The sequence below is a fragment of the Melanerpes formicivorus genome, unplaced genomic scaffold (genome assembly GCF_026170545.1).
Source record: "Melanerpes formicivorus ecotype bairdi unplaced genomic scaffold, bMelFor1.0.p_v2 SCAF_34, whole genome shotgun sequence".
NCBI lineage: Eukaryota > Metazoa > Chordata > Aves > Piciformes > Picidae > Melanerpes > Melanerpes formicivorus.
Window position 1 is genome coordinate 1,175,108 of NW_027142386.1, and position 13,440 is coordinate 1,188,547.

The following is a 13,440-nucleotide window of genomic DNA, read 5'->3' on the forward strand; positions in this document are numbered from 1 at the left end:
AATGCTTGCCCTACATCCCTGCACCCCCAAATTCCCACACCCCTGCCGCCCTCTCCCTGCCTTTCCCATCACCCCAGCTCTGGATATTGATCCCCTGAGCCCTGACCCTCTCTGCAGGGGCTCTCAGGGGAGGCTCAGGCCTCATTTTAGCCTAGAAATAGCCCCCACAGCCCCACACCAGCCCACATCACCCCACACCGCCCCACCGCACACTGCCCCATGCCACCCCACACTGCCCCACATCACACTGCCCCATGCCACCCCACAGCCCCACACACCCTTTCCCCCACCCAGCCCCACACACCCTTCCCCCCCATCCTCACACACACTTCCCCCCAGCCCCACATACCCTCCTCCCCAGCCCCATACCTCCTCCCCCCCCAACCCCACACACCCTTTCCTCCTCAGCCCCACACATGCTTCTCCCCTAGCCCCACACCTCCTTCCCCCCCAGCCCCACACACCTTTTGCCCCCTAGTCCCACATGCCCTCACCCCTAGCCCTACACCCCTTTTCCCCCCAGCCCCACACCCCCCCTTGGCCCCGTCCTGGCTCCCATTATCCATCACATCGGGGTTCAGGCTGATGGGTTTAGCCTCTCCCCCTTGCTCCCCACGGCATCCCCCCCAGGCACAGCCCCGTTGCCAGGTGTCGTCGTCCTCCCCACGCCGCCCCCTGCCCCTCATTCCCTGGGTGCCCTCGGTGCGGGGTCACTGCTCCTCTTCCCTCCTGAATATGGATGGCCCCGGCCGGCACGGCCACCGCTGTCACCTTTGATCCCACGTCAGGGCTAACGAAATGGCTTCATCTGGAGATAGCAGTGGTGGCCCGGGGGCACAGGATGGCCTTTGTTCCTGGGATGAGCCAAGCTGGGGGGGGGTTGGTTTCAGCTGCCTGACCCCAAAGCCCCCCCCCACCCCCCTGCCCCAAAATCCTCCCCCTGTCCGCCCCCTAAAGCCAAAGCACGCCGGGGCTGGGGGCATCGCTGGTTTATTCTCCGTGGGGACGCAGCAGGCACCTGCTGGTATAGGCGGGGGGGATGGGGGTAGATATCTGGGGGTGTCGAGGGGTCCCTAGATGAAGGTCTCGTTGCTGGGTCTGCCCTGCTCCAGGGTGTGCAGCCTGTGGGCCAGGGCCTGCTCCCGCCGGGCATGCTGCCGGCGCAGGGCACCTGCCTGTGCCTCCAGCTGGCGCAGCTGCGCTGCCTGCTTCCGCCGGGCACTGCGGTACCCCAGGGCCAGGGCGCTGCGGGGCCACGCTCAGCACACCGCCCGGCCACCCTGGGCACTGAGGGGGCCGAGGGCACTGACAGGACCCAGAGGACCGAGGGGACCCAGGGGGCCCAAAGGAGTGAGGGGAACAAGGGCACCAAGGGCACCCAGGAGACCCAAGGGAGTGAGGGAATGAAGGGAACTGAGGGGATCCAGAGGACCAAGGGGACCCAAGGGACTGAGGGGAACAAAGGGCACCCAGGAGACCCAAGGGAGTGAGGGGAACAAAGGGCACCCAGGATACCCATGGGAGTGAGGGGACCAGGACACCAAAGGGACCCAGAGGGCCAAGGAGACCAAGGGCACGGAGGGGACCGAGGGGACAACACAGGCAGGAGGGATCATGACTGGGGGGCAGGGAGGGAGCATGGGTTTGGGTGCCCAGGAAGGGACCTTGCATTAGGGGTGTGAAGGATGCCACCGCAGCTCTGGGTTGTGGCAGACAGGGCAGCATTCTTGGGGTGTGCCAGGAGGGCATCAGGCATCTGGGGCAGGACGTGCAGGATGCCACTGTGGTTTTGGGGGGGGCATTCAGGAGGGGAGACGTTGCATTTTGGGGTGTCTGCTGCCCACCTGTGAGCATGGAAGAAGTCTCTGGTGATGGTGGCACGCTGCACCTGCTGGGCACGGCTGCTGGCAACACTCTGCTCCAGGGACAGCACCAGGGTCTGTGCCTGGGCATGCAGCTCCTGCACCCTGGGGACAGCCACATGGCAGCCAGGGCACCCCAGAGGCTGCCAGTGCTGGCACCATAGGACTGGGCACACCAGGGAGGCTCTTACCTGGTCAGGGTATGGAGCAGCTCTTCCCTCGTCTGCTCTGGGTCCAGAGGGTGCTGGGCAGCTGCTGCTCCCATGCGAGCGGTTGGGGCATCCTGCAGAGGTTGGCTGTGGGTCCTGCCCCCCAGGAAGACCCCCGGGGCCCATGGAGGCTCTCCATGGGGAGGTCAGGGTGCTCCTTACCTCCTCACTGCTGCTGGAGCTGCTGGGGGAGCTGGGGGGGTGGCTGTGGTCCCCATCCTGCTCCTGCTGCAGGTGCTGGAGCAGCAGGCACAGGGCAGCCTCGCGTGGTCCCTGCCCGGCCACCAGCACCTCCAGCCCTCGCTTCTCCCTCTGTGCCAGCTGCAGCCGAGTCTTCAGGTCAGCCATGGCCTCCTGGCAGGGTGGTGGCATCACCACTGGGCAGGGGAAACTGAGGCACGGCCCCAACACCCTGCCCAGCTCCACTCCCTCCCTTCTCCTGGCTGCTCTGCCCAAAGCCTGGACCCTGCAGAGAGCCCAGGAGGGATCAAAGATCTCACCTTGAGCACTGCCAAATCCTGCAGCAGCTCTGCCTTCTCTGGCCTCCTCCAGCCTGGCAGGAGGTCCCTGGCGTCCTGCAGCGCCCTCTCAGCCCTGGTTCGGGCATCCTGGCTGCGGTGGGTGCTGGTGGGGGCTGGGGCATCCTGCAGAGATGCCTCCAGGGCCGCCTGCTCCGTGCGCAGCCGGCGGATGTGCTCCCGCAGGGCTCCTTCCTCCAGGGGTGCTGGGAAGCTGTGGGAATGGGGCTGGGGTGGGTACAGAGGCACAGCTCAGCCCTGGCATCGTGCCCACCCTGCTCCCCTTCCCGGGTACCTCTGCAGTCTGCTGTCTCCACTCTCCTCCTGGACCTCCGTCTCTGCTCCACCCTGGAGCTGCCTCCCTTCCATGGGTGTGGGGCTGGATCCCTGTCCCTGCCCCAGGCTCTGCTCTTCCCCAGCTCCTGGGCATGGGGCAGGTGGCATTGGGGCAAGTGCCCCTCCCCAGTATGTGCCCACAGGGACTGGACTGGGGACTAAGGGGTCCCCAGCATCCTTCCTGCCTCCTGATAACCCTGCAGTGTCCCCTGGGCATCCAGCTGCATCCCTCCTACTACATCCTCCCAGCATCCCCCAGTATCCTCCAGCATCTTCCCCATGAACTCCCCAGTACCTCCCCAGCATCCTCCTCAGGACCTTCCCAGTATCCCCCCAGTGTAGTCCCCACAAACTCCCAAGCACCCCCCAGGATCCTCCCTGAGAACTCCCCAGTATGGCCACAGTGATACCCCACGGACTCCCCAGTATCCTCCCCATGAACTCCACAACATCCTTCCCATGAAATTCCCAGGATCCCCTCCCAGTATCCCACATCACCTCCCCATTATCCCCCCAGTGTCCTCCCCATCAGCTCCCCAGTACGCCCCAATGTCGACCCCATCACCTCCCCAGTATCCCCTCCCAGTACCCCCCATCAGCTCCCCAGTATCCCCCCAGTGTCCTCCCCATCACCTCCCCAGTACGCCCCCAGTACCTCCCCCCATAAACTCCCCCCACCTCCCCAGCGCCCCTCTTACCCCCGCGGGTCCCATCCTGCTCCCTGCTCCTCTTCCCCCGCACCAGCTCCAGCAGGGCTGCGTAGGCCCCCCCGCAGCGCTCGCTGCAGGGAGAAGGGGGGGGAGGGCTCAGCCTGGCACTGCCAGCAGCATTCCCCCCTACCCGTGCCCCTCTCCCTGCCCCTGTGCCCACCTGCAGCGCAGTGCCAGGCGCAGGGCGGTGCTGCGGGCCTCGTGCTGGCCCAGCACCATGCTGAGCCTCTCTGCATCGCTCTTGCAGTCCTGCAGGGCACCTGCCAGTGCCCGGTTCACCTCCTGCAGCCGTGCCAGGCACCTGGGCACCGCCAGCACCCGCCGGCAACCAGCAGCCTGCCTCAGTTTCCCCTCTGGTGAAATCTTGGCAGCCCCTGGGGTGGGGTTGGGGGTTGGGGGGGGTTAGGTTGGGGGTTTGGGGGTGCTGTGGGGGCACACTCACAACTCACCCCTGCAGCTGCTGTGCCCGCTCCTCCTGCTCCCGCCTGGCACCCTCGGAGGGTTGGGGGGACAGGGGGGCATGGGGCTGAGCACCGTCGTGGCCCTGGGGTTGGTCCTGCAGAGGGGACAAGCAGAGAGTGGCACCAGAGCAGGATGCCACCCATCGAGGCCACCCAACCCTAATTGCCACAGCCCAGCCTGGCTCCACACTCACCAGGAGCAGCTGGGACTGTGCCAAGGGGGTGCCAGGCCCAGGGGTGTCACTGCCAGAGCCCTCTGGTTCCTCCAGCCTGCACAGAGCATCTCGCAGGTCCTGCACCTGTGCCAAGCACCAAGCTGAGTCCCAGCGGCAGCCCCAGGGCTGGAGCAGGGCAGTGCCCCCCACGCCCCACCCCTGTGCCATGCCCCCAGCACCAACCTTCCGCTGAAGGCGGTCACGGTCCCCCCGCAGCGCCCGCAGGGAGTCCTCGGCCTGGCACAGCTCCTCCTCCCTGCGCCCCAGGGCTGCCCTCAGTGCCACATTCCTCGCCAACGCTGCTGCCACCGCCGCCTCCTCTGCCAGCGGCCCCTCGCCCCCTCCATCCTCCGGGCCGTGGCACACCGGCCTCCCAGCCCAGCACGGTGCCCGGTCCAGCTCCTCCAGGCTCTGGGAAGATGGAGCTGGTCAGCCAGTGCCCATCTCCTTGGCACCTGGGGCCGGCCGTGCTGGCGTGGCTCACCTTGGCCGCTCGTGCCCACTCCTCCCCGGGCAAAGGCTGCGGCGGTGCCCGGCGGTGCCGGGAGAAGACAGCCCGCTCCAGGGAGCTCACTGCGTGCTGCAGGGCGGCAAAGAGGTCGGGGCCAGGGGCTGGGGAGAGGGAAGGTGGCCAAGGTCAGGTCACTGAGGTGCTGGCATGGCCTGGCATGGCATGGCACAGCATGATGCACCCACCTTCCAGACCAGTGCCACCATCGAGCTTGCCGTCGAGGCACTGAGGCTGCGGGCTGGCAGCAGTGGGGCTGGCAGCAGGGAGGCTGGCAGTGCCCTCCCAAACCTCCTCATCCTCCCTGTGGGGTGGTGAAGAGCAGAGATGGAGTGGGACAGGGAGGTGATGGTGTCCAGTGCCCTCCAAGTGCCAGGTGCCAGGTGCTGGTACCTGCCTGCTCGGTGCTGCAGCTGCTCAGCTCTCCGGTGCAGCTTTGCCACCGTGGCCAGCAGCCTGGCAAGGTGCTGATCGTAGTGCAGGATGCCCTCAGTGCCCCCCATCATCTCCTCCTCTTCCTCCTCCTCCTCCTCTTCATCATCCTTCTCCTCATCATCATCCTCCTCCTCTTCATCATCCTTCTCATCCTCATCCTCCTCAGCCGGTGAGGGTTGTGGGAGCTGTGGGCACAGGGGGATGTCTGCCCATCCTGGTGCTAGCTGGCACCAGGGGACAGAGGGGTTGGCACCCCCTGGGATTTGCCAGGATTGGGCTGGGGTTTGGTCACCATCTGATGGGCCACAGTCTCCTCATCCTGCTCCCTGGAGCCAGGGCTGGGCAGCATCTGGCGCTGCCACACCATGGCACAGCGGGGCCAAGGGTGCTGAGGTGGCTGCAGTCTCATCCTGCTCCCTGGAGCCAGGGCTGGGCAGCATCTGGCACTGCCACACCATGGCACAGCAGGGCCAAGGGTGCTGAGGTGGCTGCAGTCTCATCCTGCTCCCTGGAGCCAGGGCTGGGCGGCATCTGGCGCTGCCACACCACAGCACAGCCAAGGGTGCCCACGCTCGGGTGATGCCCATGGGTGGCACAAGGAGACAGCCCCACAGGGCCAAGCCTTGGCAGCGCCCATGCCACGCAACCCTCAACTTTTACCTTCTCCATCCTCACCACCTGCTGCCCGCTGTCGACACCTCGTGCCAACCGGTGCCCGTTCCCGGTGCCCTGCTCCCGGGGGCTCCTTCTGCTGCCACAGCCCTGCAAGGGGTGGGGGGAGGGGGAGAAAGAGGATGACTCTTGGCACCTCCCAGCACCTTCCGGATCCTTCCAGCCCCTGTCCTGGGCCCTTCCCTTGTCCTTGTTCCTGCCCTGATTTCCTCTTCCTCAGCGGCCCCGGTGCAGCCTCCTCCACTTAACCGTTGCGCTGCCCCACGCCCGGGGGGGTGACAAAGCCATTTGGGGGGGGGGGGACACAAAACCATTTTGTGGGGGGGCTCTGCCCCCCAAAACCTACCCTTCCCACTCTGCCCCATGGCACCCTGGCCCCACGCTGCACCCTCCCCCCTGTGCCCAGGCTCCCTCCCCCCCAGTCGAGGAGGGGCTGCAGGCAGCCTCCAGCATCTCCTGGAGCTGTTTGGGGGGGGGCAGCTTGGGGGGCACATTTTGGGGGTGCAAGAGGGGGCATGAGAGTTTGGGGGTGCTGAGAGGTGTGGCATAAAGGTGGGCAGGGCATGGAGGGGGCCAGCCCCGGGTGCTGTGGGCAGTGTGTGGATATTTGGGGTGTGAAGGGGTGGGCAGGGGTGTATCAGGGGGTGCTGGGGGGACAGTGGGTGGGTTGTTTGGGGGTGCAAAGGGGTATTTGGGGTGCGGGGGGGGCAGTGGATGTGAGTTTGGGGTGCTGCAGGGGGAGTTTGGGGTGCAGAGGGGGCTGCACATGGGTGCTTAGGTGCATGGAGGGGCGGTTTTAGGGTGCTGCAGGGAGGGCTTTGAGGTGCAAAAGGATATTCGGGGTGCAGAGTGGCAGTGCATGTGGGTTTGGGGTGCTGCAGGGGATGTTTGGGGTTCAAAGGGGATTTGGGGGGCAGGGGGGCAGGACATGGATGTTTAGGTGCTGGAGAGGGGTCTTGGGGTGCTTCGGGGGGATTTGGGGTGCAGGGGACAGTGGATGTGGGTTTGGGGTGCTGCAGGGGGGATTTGGGGTGCAGGGGGCAGTGGATATGTGTTTGGGGTGCTGCAGGGGATGTTTGGGGTTCAAAGGGGATTTGGGGTGCAGGGGGTCAGCACATGGATGTTTAGGTGCTGGAGAGGGGTCTTGGGGTGCTGCAGGGGGGATTTGGGGTGCAGGGGACAGTGGGTGTGGGTTTGGGGTGCTGCAGGGGATGTTTGGGGTGCAAAAGGGTACTTGGGGTGCAGGGGGGCAGTGGATGTGGGCTTGGGGTGCTGCAGGGAGATGTTTGGGGTGCGGAGGGTGCCACACATGGGGGTTTAGGAGCTGCAGGGGGGATTTGGGGTGCAGCAGGGGTGCAAGAGAACAGTGCATGGGTGCAGGGGGGGGTGGGGTGTGCCCATGGATATTTAGGGTGCAGGGGAGTACCTAGGAATATTTGGGGTGCAGGGGGGGTTCATATGGGTGCGGGGGGGTTGCTCATGGATATTTGGGGTGCAGGGGGGTTATATGGGTGCGGGGGGGTTGCTCATGGATATTTGGGGTGCGAGGGGGGTTATATGGGTGCGGGGGGGTTGCTCATGGATATTTGGGGTGCAGGGGGGTTATATGGGTGCGGGGGGGTTGCTCATGGATATTTGGGGTGCGGAGGGGGTTCATATGGGTGCGGGGGGGTTGCTCATGGATATTTGGGGTGCAGGGGGGTTCATATGGGTGCGGGGGGGTTGCTCATGGATATTTGGGGTGCGGAGGGGGTTCATATGGGTGCGGGGGGGTTGCTCATGGATATTTGGGGTGCAGGGGGGTTATATGGGTGCGGGGGGGTTGCTCATGGATATTTGGGGTGCAGGGGGGTTATATGGGTGCGGGGGGGTTGCGCATGGATATTTGGGGTGCGGGGGGGTTGCTCATGGATATTTGGGGTGCAGGGGGGTTCATATGGGTGCGGGGGGGTTGCTCATGGATATTTGGGGTGCGGGGAGGGCTATGAGTGCCGGGGGCAGTGGGCGGGTGTGGTTTTGGGGTGCTGGGTGCCGGGGCCACCCCTTTCCTGCCCCCTTCGTGCCCGGCCGGTGCCTCGGGAACTCCAAATCCCAGCAGCCCTCGCGCGACGCCGTTTCCCGGCGGTCCCGGGCGGGGCGCGTGCGGCCGGGAGCGGTGAGCGCGCGCCGCGGGGGGGTGCCCGGTACCGGAGGGGCGCTGGGGGCAGCGGGGGAGGGGGAGGGCTACGGGGCAAGGGGTTGCGTGGGGCGGGGTGGGGACCGCGGTAGGGGTTGAGTGGGGCGGCGGATACGGGGGGGGCACGGGGTTGCGTGGGCAGGGGATGCACAAAGTGGGGGGCGCAGGGTAGGGGCTGCCTGGGCAGGGGGTTCACAAAGTGTGGGTGGGACACAGGGCAGGGGCTGCGTGGGCAGGAGGTGCACAAAGTTGGGGGGGCACAGGGCAGGGAGTGCGTGGGCAGGGGGTGCACAAAGTGGAGGCCCCAGGGCAGGGGTGCGTGGGCAGGGGGTGAGTAAAGTCGGGGGGCACAGGGTAGGGGGTTCACAAAGTGAGGAGGGCACACGGCGGAGGGGGAACAGGGAAGGGAGTGCGTGGGCAGGGAGGGTACAGGGCAAGGGGGTGCGTGGGCAGGGGGTGCATAAAGTGGGGGGCCCAGGGCAGGTGTTGTGTGGGTAGGGGGTGCACGGAGTTGGCGGGGGGGGGGGGGGGCACATGGGTCCGGGGCTACATGGGCAGGAGGTGTGGGGGGGTGTTGGCAGGGAGTGCATTGATATGGGGGCAGAGGGCAGGGGGTGCATGGAGCAGAGCTGGGCAGGGGGCATGGGCTCTGTGGGCAGGGGAGCACGTGGGGCAGGGGGCAGAGGAGCAAGGGGCACACGCAGCTGGGAAGCTGGAGGGCGGCTGGCAGCGGCAGCACTGGCACCCTGCAGCCCCCCTGGCATCGGTCCCCGTCGGCACCATGGAGCGTGGCTGCGTGATGGACACCTCGGAGCCTGGCAGCGCCGCCGAGGAGGAGGAGGAGAAGGCGGCAGAGCCGCGGCCCAGGACCCGATCCAACCCCGAGGGTGCCGAGGACCGGGCGCTGAGCGCCCAGACCAGCGTGGGCAACCGCAGCGAGGGGGAGGGCGAGGCGGCCAGCGCCGACGACAGCCCCCAGGGCACCGCCGTGCCCGACGGCACCGCCTGGCCCGGGCCCCTGCCCCCCACCGAGGTCCAGGTCAAGACGCCGCGGGTGAACTGCCCGGAGAAGGTGGTGAGTGGCTGCAGGGAGGGTGGCACAGCCCTGGCACCGAGGCGAGGGCACGTGGTGGGCTCGGCTGCGGCTCTTGCCCTGCAGCCCTGGGGTCAGGTTTGGGTCTCTCCCTCCCAGAAGGACACTGAGGGGTTTGGAGCAGGTCCAGGGAAGGGTCTGGAGAAGAGGGCTGGGGAGGAGCAGCTGAGGGAGCTGGGGGGGTTCAGCCTGGAGAAGAGGAGGCTGAGGGAGACCTCCTTGCTCTCTGCAGCTCCCTGAGGGGAGGCTGCAGGGAGGTTGGGGTTGGGCTCTGCTGCCTAAGGACAAGCAACAGGCCAAGAGGAAATGGTCTCAAGTTGCCCCAAGGAAGGTTCAGCTTGGCCATGAGGAACAATTTCTGCCTCTTGAGGCTGGTCCAGGCCTGGCCCAAGGCTGCACAGGGCAGTGGTGGAGTCCCCAGCCCTGGAGGGGTTTCAGAGCCCTGGAGCTGTGGTGCTGAGGGCCAGGGGTTGGTGGTGCCCTGGGGCAGTGCTGGTTCAGGGCTGGCCTCCATGATCTGATCTCTGCCAACCCAAACACCTCCACGGTTCCCACAGATCATCTGCCTGGACCTGGCTGAGGAGATGGCACTGCCCAAGCTGGAGTCCTTCAATGGGTAGGTGGTTGGGGTTGCTGCTGGCCGAGCTGGCCCTGGGGGGGGATACTGGGGGGGCACTGGAGGGATACTGGGAGGACACTAGAGGGACAGTAGGGGGACACTGGAGGGATACTAAGGGGGACACTGTGGGGACACCGGAGAACATGGGGGGGACATTAGGGGGACAATGGAGAGACACAGTAGGGACACTAGGGGGACACTAGGGGGACACTGAGGGGCCACTGGAGGAATACTGGGGGGATGCTGTAAGGACCCTGGGGAGACACTGGAAGGACACTGGGGGGAGCCTGGGGGGGACACTGGTTCCTGCTGAGCTGTGTCCCCCCTGGCAGGTCCAAGACCAACGCCCTGAACATCTCCCAGAAGATGATCGAGATGTTCGTGAGGACCAAGCACAAGATCGATAAGTGCCACGAGTTTGCCCTGGTGGTGGTCAACAACGATGCCACCTGGGTGAGCAGGATGGGGACAGGGACCAGGGCTGGGGGTGGGGACAATCCCCACCCTCCCCTCCCCACTCACCCCAACTCCTCTCAGCTCTCAGGGTTCACCTCGGACCCCCGCGAGGTCTGCAGCTGCCTCTACGACCTGGAGACTGTCGTCTGCAAGTCCTTCAGTATCCCTCCACCTGTGGGCTTGGGACAGGGGGGCTTGGGACCTTGCAGGGTCCCTGGGGTGCATGTTGGTGGGGGGAGGTTGTTTGGGTGCAAACAGTGTACCCCCCAGGCCTGCTGCCCGCAGCTGGCAGTAGATCCCTGGCCTCATTGGCGTCCCTGGCACAGCCAAGCTGGCTGCAGCACTGAGTAGTGGTTGAGGTTGGAGGCTTGAAGTCCTGATCCCACCAAGCCCAGCCCCCCTGCCCCAGACACCCATTTCTTGGTGTTTTCTCCCCACTTTGGTCCATCCCCTCCCTTGGTGGGAGCTCTCTGGGTGCCCTGGTGCCAGCCTGGCCACCAGCTCTGGGTATAGGCAAGGCTCAGTGTGCCAGGATCAGTCCTTACCTGGGCCTTGCAGATCTGGAAGGACTCTTCAACCTGATGTGAGTAGGGCTGGGCCAGGGGGGGACCCATGGGTGCTGCTGGGGAGGGGACATGGGTGCTGCTTGGCAGGGGGGTGTTAGGAGCCTTCAGCCCCAAGAGAGGTTGAAGTGGGGTGGGGGCTGCTGCTCTGCCAGCGCCAGCCCGGAGCTGTTGGGATGTGATTTAATGAAGTGGGGAGGTCATGGTGGGGCTTGGGGCTCGGGGAGGGGATTGTCCTTGAGCTGCCCCCATCCTCCCAGCACAGCCAGCAGAAGATTGAGCTGCCAGTGACAGAGAATGTCCAGACCATCCCACCCCCCTACGTGGTCAGGACCATCCTGGTCTTTGGCCGCCCAGGCTGCCAGCCTCAGTTCTCCATGTCAGAGCAGATGAAGGTTTGTTTTGACCCCCCCCCCAGCCAGTTCCCTTTCCTTCTCCCACCTCTTGGTGGCTCTGGGTCCATCCTGGGAAGAGCTTCCTGGTGCCATTTGCCATCTTCTCCTCCTGCAGAAGATGCTGCAGTGTCCTTACTTCTTCTTCGATGTGGTTTACATCCACAATGGGGTGGAGGAGAAGGAGGATGAGATGAGCTGGAAGGTAAGTAAGGTAAGGAGAGTGTGGCCAGAGGGTTGAGGGAGGTTCTTCTCCCCCTTTGTTCTGCCCTAGGGAGGCCATGTCTGGAGTCATGGGGCCAGTTTTGGGCTCCCCCATTCAAGAGAGCCAAGGAACTGCTGGGGAGAGTCCAGTGCAGGCTGCAGAGCTGCTGAGGGGCCTGGAGCAGCTCTGGGAGGAGCAAAGGCTGAGACCCTGGGGCTGAGAGCCTGCAGAAGAGCAGCCCCAGAGGGGAGCTGTGCAATGCTCAGCAAGAGCCAAAGGATGTGTCAGGGGCAAGAGGCTGGGGCCAGACTCTGCTCAGTGGTGCCCAGGGACAGCACAAGGGGCACAAACTGGAACCCAGGAGGTTCCATCTGAACAGGAGGAGAAAGTTGTTTGTTGTGAGGGTGCTGGAGGCCTGGAGCAGGCTGCCCAGAGAGGTTGTGGAGTCTCCTTGTGTGGAGAGCTTCCAATCCCCTCTGGCCCCTGTGCTCCTGGGCAAGGTACTGTGGGTGCTCTGCTGGAGCAGGGGGGGTTGGGCTGGATGATCTCCATTGCTCCCTTCCAACCTCACCACGCTGGGGCTCTGTGTACACACAGCAGGAGCTGTCCCCTCACTGGGGTGGGGGCTGTCTGTACATCACCTGCTGCGCACGGTTGTGTCCCCACCAGGAGATGTACAGCTTCTTCAGCAGCCTGGACACCAAAGGCACCAACTACAAGTACGAGGTGTCGCTGACAGGTCCAGCAGTGGAGCTCCACAACTGCATGGCCAAGCTGTTGGCCCACCCCCTGCAACGACCCTTCCAGAGCCATGCAGCCTATGGGCTGCTGGAGGAGGATGAGCCCCCCGAGATCGAGGCCACCGTCTGACCCCCCCCCGAGGTTGAAGCCACCCTCTGAGCCCCAGGGGGAAGGGCTGGCTGGGGAATGGTGGCCAACTGGTGTTAACTGGGATGGGGAAAGAGAGATGTGTGTTCCTGAACTGATGGTGTGGTGGTGGTGCAGCTCCTGGGGGGGAAGGGGGGTGTCTAGGGGGATGTTGCCCTGGTCCCCACCCAGCCATTGGGGCAAGGGAGATGTCTTGTGCCCAGTGGTGCTGGTGTGTGGGGCCTGAGGGACAACTAGGTACCCAGGGTAGCCCTGGGGCTCTGGCTGCTTTGTGGGGTGGAGTGATGGGAGGTGTTGGTGTGGAGGACTGGGAGGCACTTGGTGGTGCTGCTGCCGGGTACTGGGAGGCACTGGTGCAGGACACTGGGAGTGCTTCTGCTGTTACTGGGAGTGCTGTGCAGGCCACTATGCAATGCCAGTGCAGGGCACTGGGAGGCTCTGAGGAGCTGGTGCAGAGCGCTGGGAGGCACTGGAGAACGGGCAGAGCCCTGGGAGGCATTGGGAGCACTGTGCCATGCCAGTGCAGGGCACTGGGTGGCGCTGGGCAGCTGCTGCAAAGCACTGGGCAGTGCTGATTCTGTGACTGGAAGCACACCAGTGCCGGCGCGGGCCGCTGGGAGCGCTGGTGCTGTTACGGGGAGCATTGGGGAGCTCCAGTGTAGGGTACTGGGAGCCCTGGGGCGCTGACTGGGAGCACTGCGGTGCTGGGGCGGTTATTGGGCGCACTGATGCGGTTCCGGCGCAAGCTACTAGGGGGCGCTGGCGCGTTGACGGGGGTAATGGGTATGGCTTCCATCGGCCGCCTCCTATTGGTCGCCTTGATAGCCAATAAGGTGGCGCCGGGCTGCACGCGCGGGAATTCGAACGGGAGGGGCGGGGCCAGCCGTAAGGGCTCCGGCTCCGGCTCCGGCTCCGGCTCCGGCTCCGGCTCCAGCTCCAGCTCCAGCCTCGGCTCTGACACCGTCGCGGAAGAGGATGGAGACGCCGGGACATTGCACCGGGGGGGGACACTGGCACCGGGGTGGGGGGGGGGGACACACAGGGACGTTGCACTGGGGCGGGGGACACTGGTACCGGGAGGGGACACCGCGACATTGCATGGGGGGCAGGGATGCTGGCACC

At 65.4% G+C, this 13,440-nt stretch overlaps 2 protein-coding genes across 9 annotated transcripts; one reads left to right on the top strand and one right to left on the bottom strand.

The window, feature by feature from the left end:
- Nucleotides 1-680: 680 nt before the first annotated feature.
- Nucleotides 681-6,102, bottom strand: USHBP1 (USH1 protein network component harmonin binding protein 1). Of its 5 annotated transcripts, none has more exons than XM_068156314.1 (15): nt 5,915-6,102; nt 5,213-5,439; nt 5,008-5,123; nt 4,796-4,923; nt 4,495-4,722; nt 4,291-4,395; nt 4,085-4,191; nt 3,796-3,936; nt 3,624-3,706; nt 2,885-3,011; nt 2,572-2,803; nt 2,234-2,425; nt 2,054-2,145; nt 1,845-1,915; nt 681-869 (listed from the first exon to the last, which is right to left on the bottom strand). In XM_068156314.1, exons 1-15 carry the CDS (start codon nt 5,921-5,923, stop codon nt 805-807), a joined length of 1,923 nt encoding a protein of 640 aa, XP_068012415.1. In that variant the 5' UTR covers nt 5,924-6,102; the 3' UTR covers nt 681-804. The 5 variants fall into 5 exon arrangements, with proteins under 5 accessions (XP_068012415.1, XP_068012414.1, XP_068012411.1 ...); XM_068156313.1 differs by having other exon boundaries at nt 1,845-1,967; XM_068156312.1 differs by lacking the exon at nt 681-869 and adding an exon at nt 987-1,245 and having other exon boundaries at nt 1,845-1,967.
- Nucleotides 6,103-8,042: 1,940 nt separating this feature from the next.
- BABAM1 (BRISC and BRCA1 A complex member 1) lies at nt 8,043-12,412 on the top strand. 4 transcript variants are annotated; one of them, XM_068156351.1, is made up of 9 exons: nt 8,043-8,081; nt 8,855-9,177; nt 9,753-9,811; nt 10,147-10,267; nt 10,352-10,430; nt 10,829-10,853; nt 11,099-11,228; nt 11,344-11,439; nt 12,100-12,412. In XM_068156351.1, the coding sequence occupies exons 2-9, from the start codon at nt 8,884-8,886 to the stop codon at nt 12,298-12,300; spliced, it is 1,005 nt and encodes a 334-aa protein (XP_068012452.1). In that variant the 5' UTR covers nt 8,043-8,081; nt 8,855-8,883; the 3' UTR covers nt 12,301-12,412. The 4 variants fall into 4 exon arrangements, with proteins under 4 accessions (XP_068012452.1, XP_068012451.1, XP_068012450.1 ...); XM_068156350.1 differs by lacking the exon at nt 8,043-8,081 and adding an exon at nt 8,085-8,109; XM_068156349.1 differs by lacking the exon at nt 8,043-8,081 and having other exon boundaries at nt 8,792-9,177.
- Nucleotides 12,413-13,440: the final 1,028 nt, after the last annotated feature.

What these genes read in the sequence shown, in the direction of transcription:
- BABAM1 (XM_068156351.1), top strand. Translation starts at nt 8,884, where the DNA reads ATGGAGCGTGGCTGCGTGATGGACACCTCGGAGCCTGGCAGCGCCGCC. An exon ending in GAAGGACTCTTCAACCTGAT is followed by an intron (nt 10,854 to 11,098) that starts GTGAGTAGGGCT and finishes CTCCCAGCACAG; the next exon opens with CCAGCAGAAGATTGAGCTGC. An exon ending in TGAGCTGGAAGGTAAGTAAG is followed by an intron (nt 11,440 to 12,099) that starts GTAAGGAGAGTG and finishes TGTCCCCACCAG; the next exon opens with GAGATGTACAGCTTCTTCAG.
- USHBP1 (XM_068156310.1), bottom strand. An exon ending in GGAGACAGCAGACTGCAGAG is followed by an intron (nt 2,804 to 2,884) that starts GTACCCGGGAAG and finishes CCATTCCCACAG; the next exon opens with CTTCCCAGCACCCCTGGAGG. An exon ending in AGGATTTGGCAGTGCTCAAG is followed by an intron (nt 2,426 to 2,571) that starts GTGAGATCTTTG and finishes CCACCCTGCCAG; the next exon opens with GAGGCCATGGCTGACCTGAA.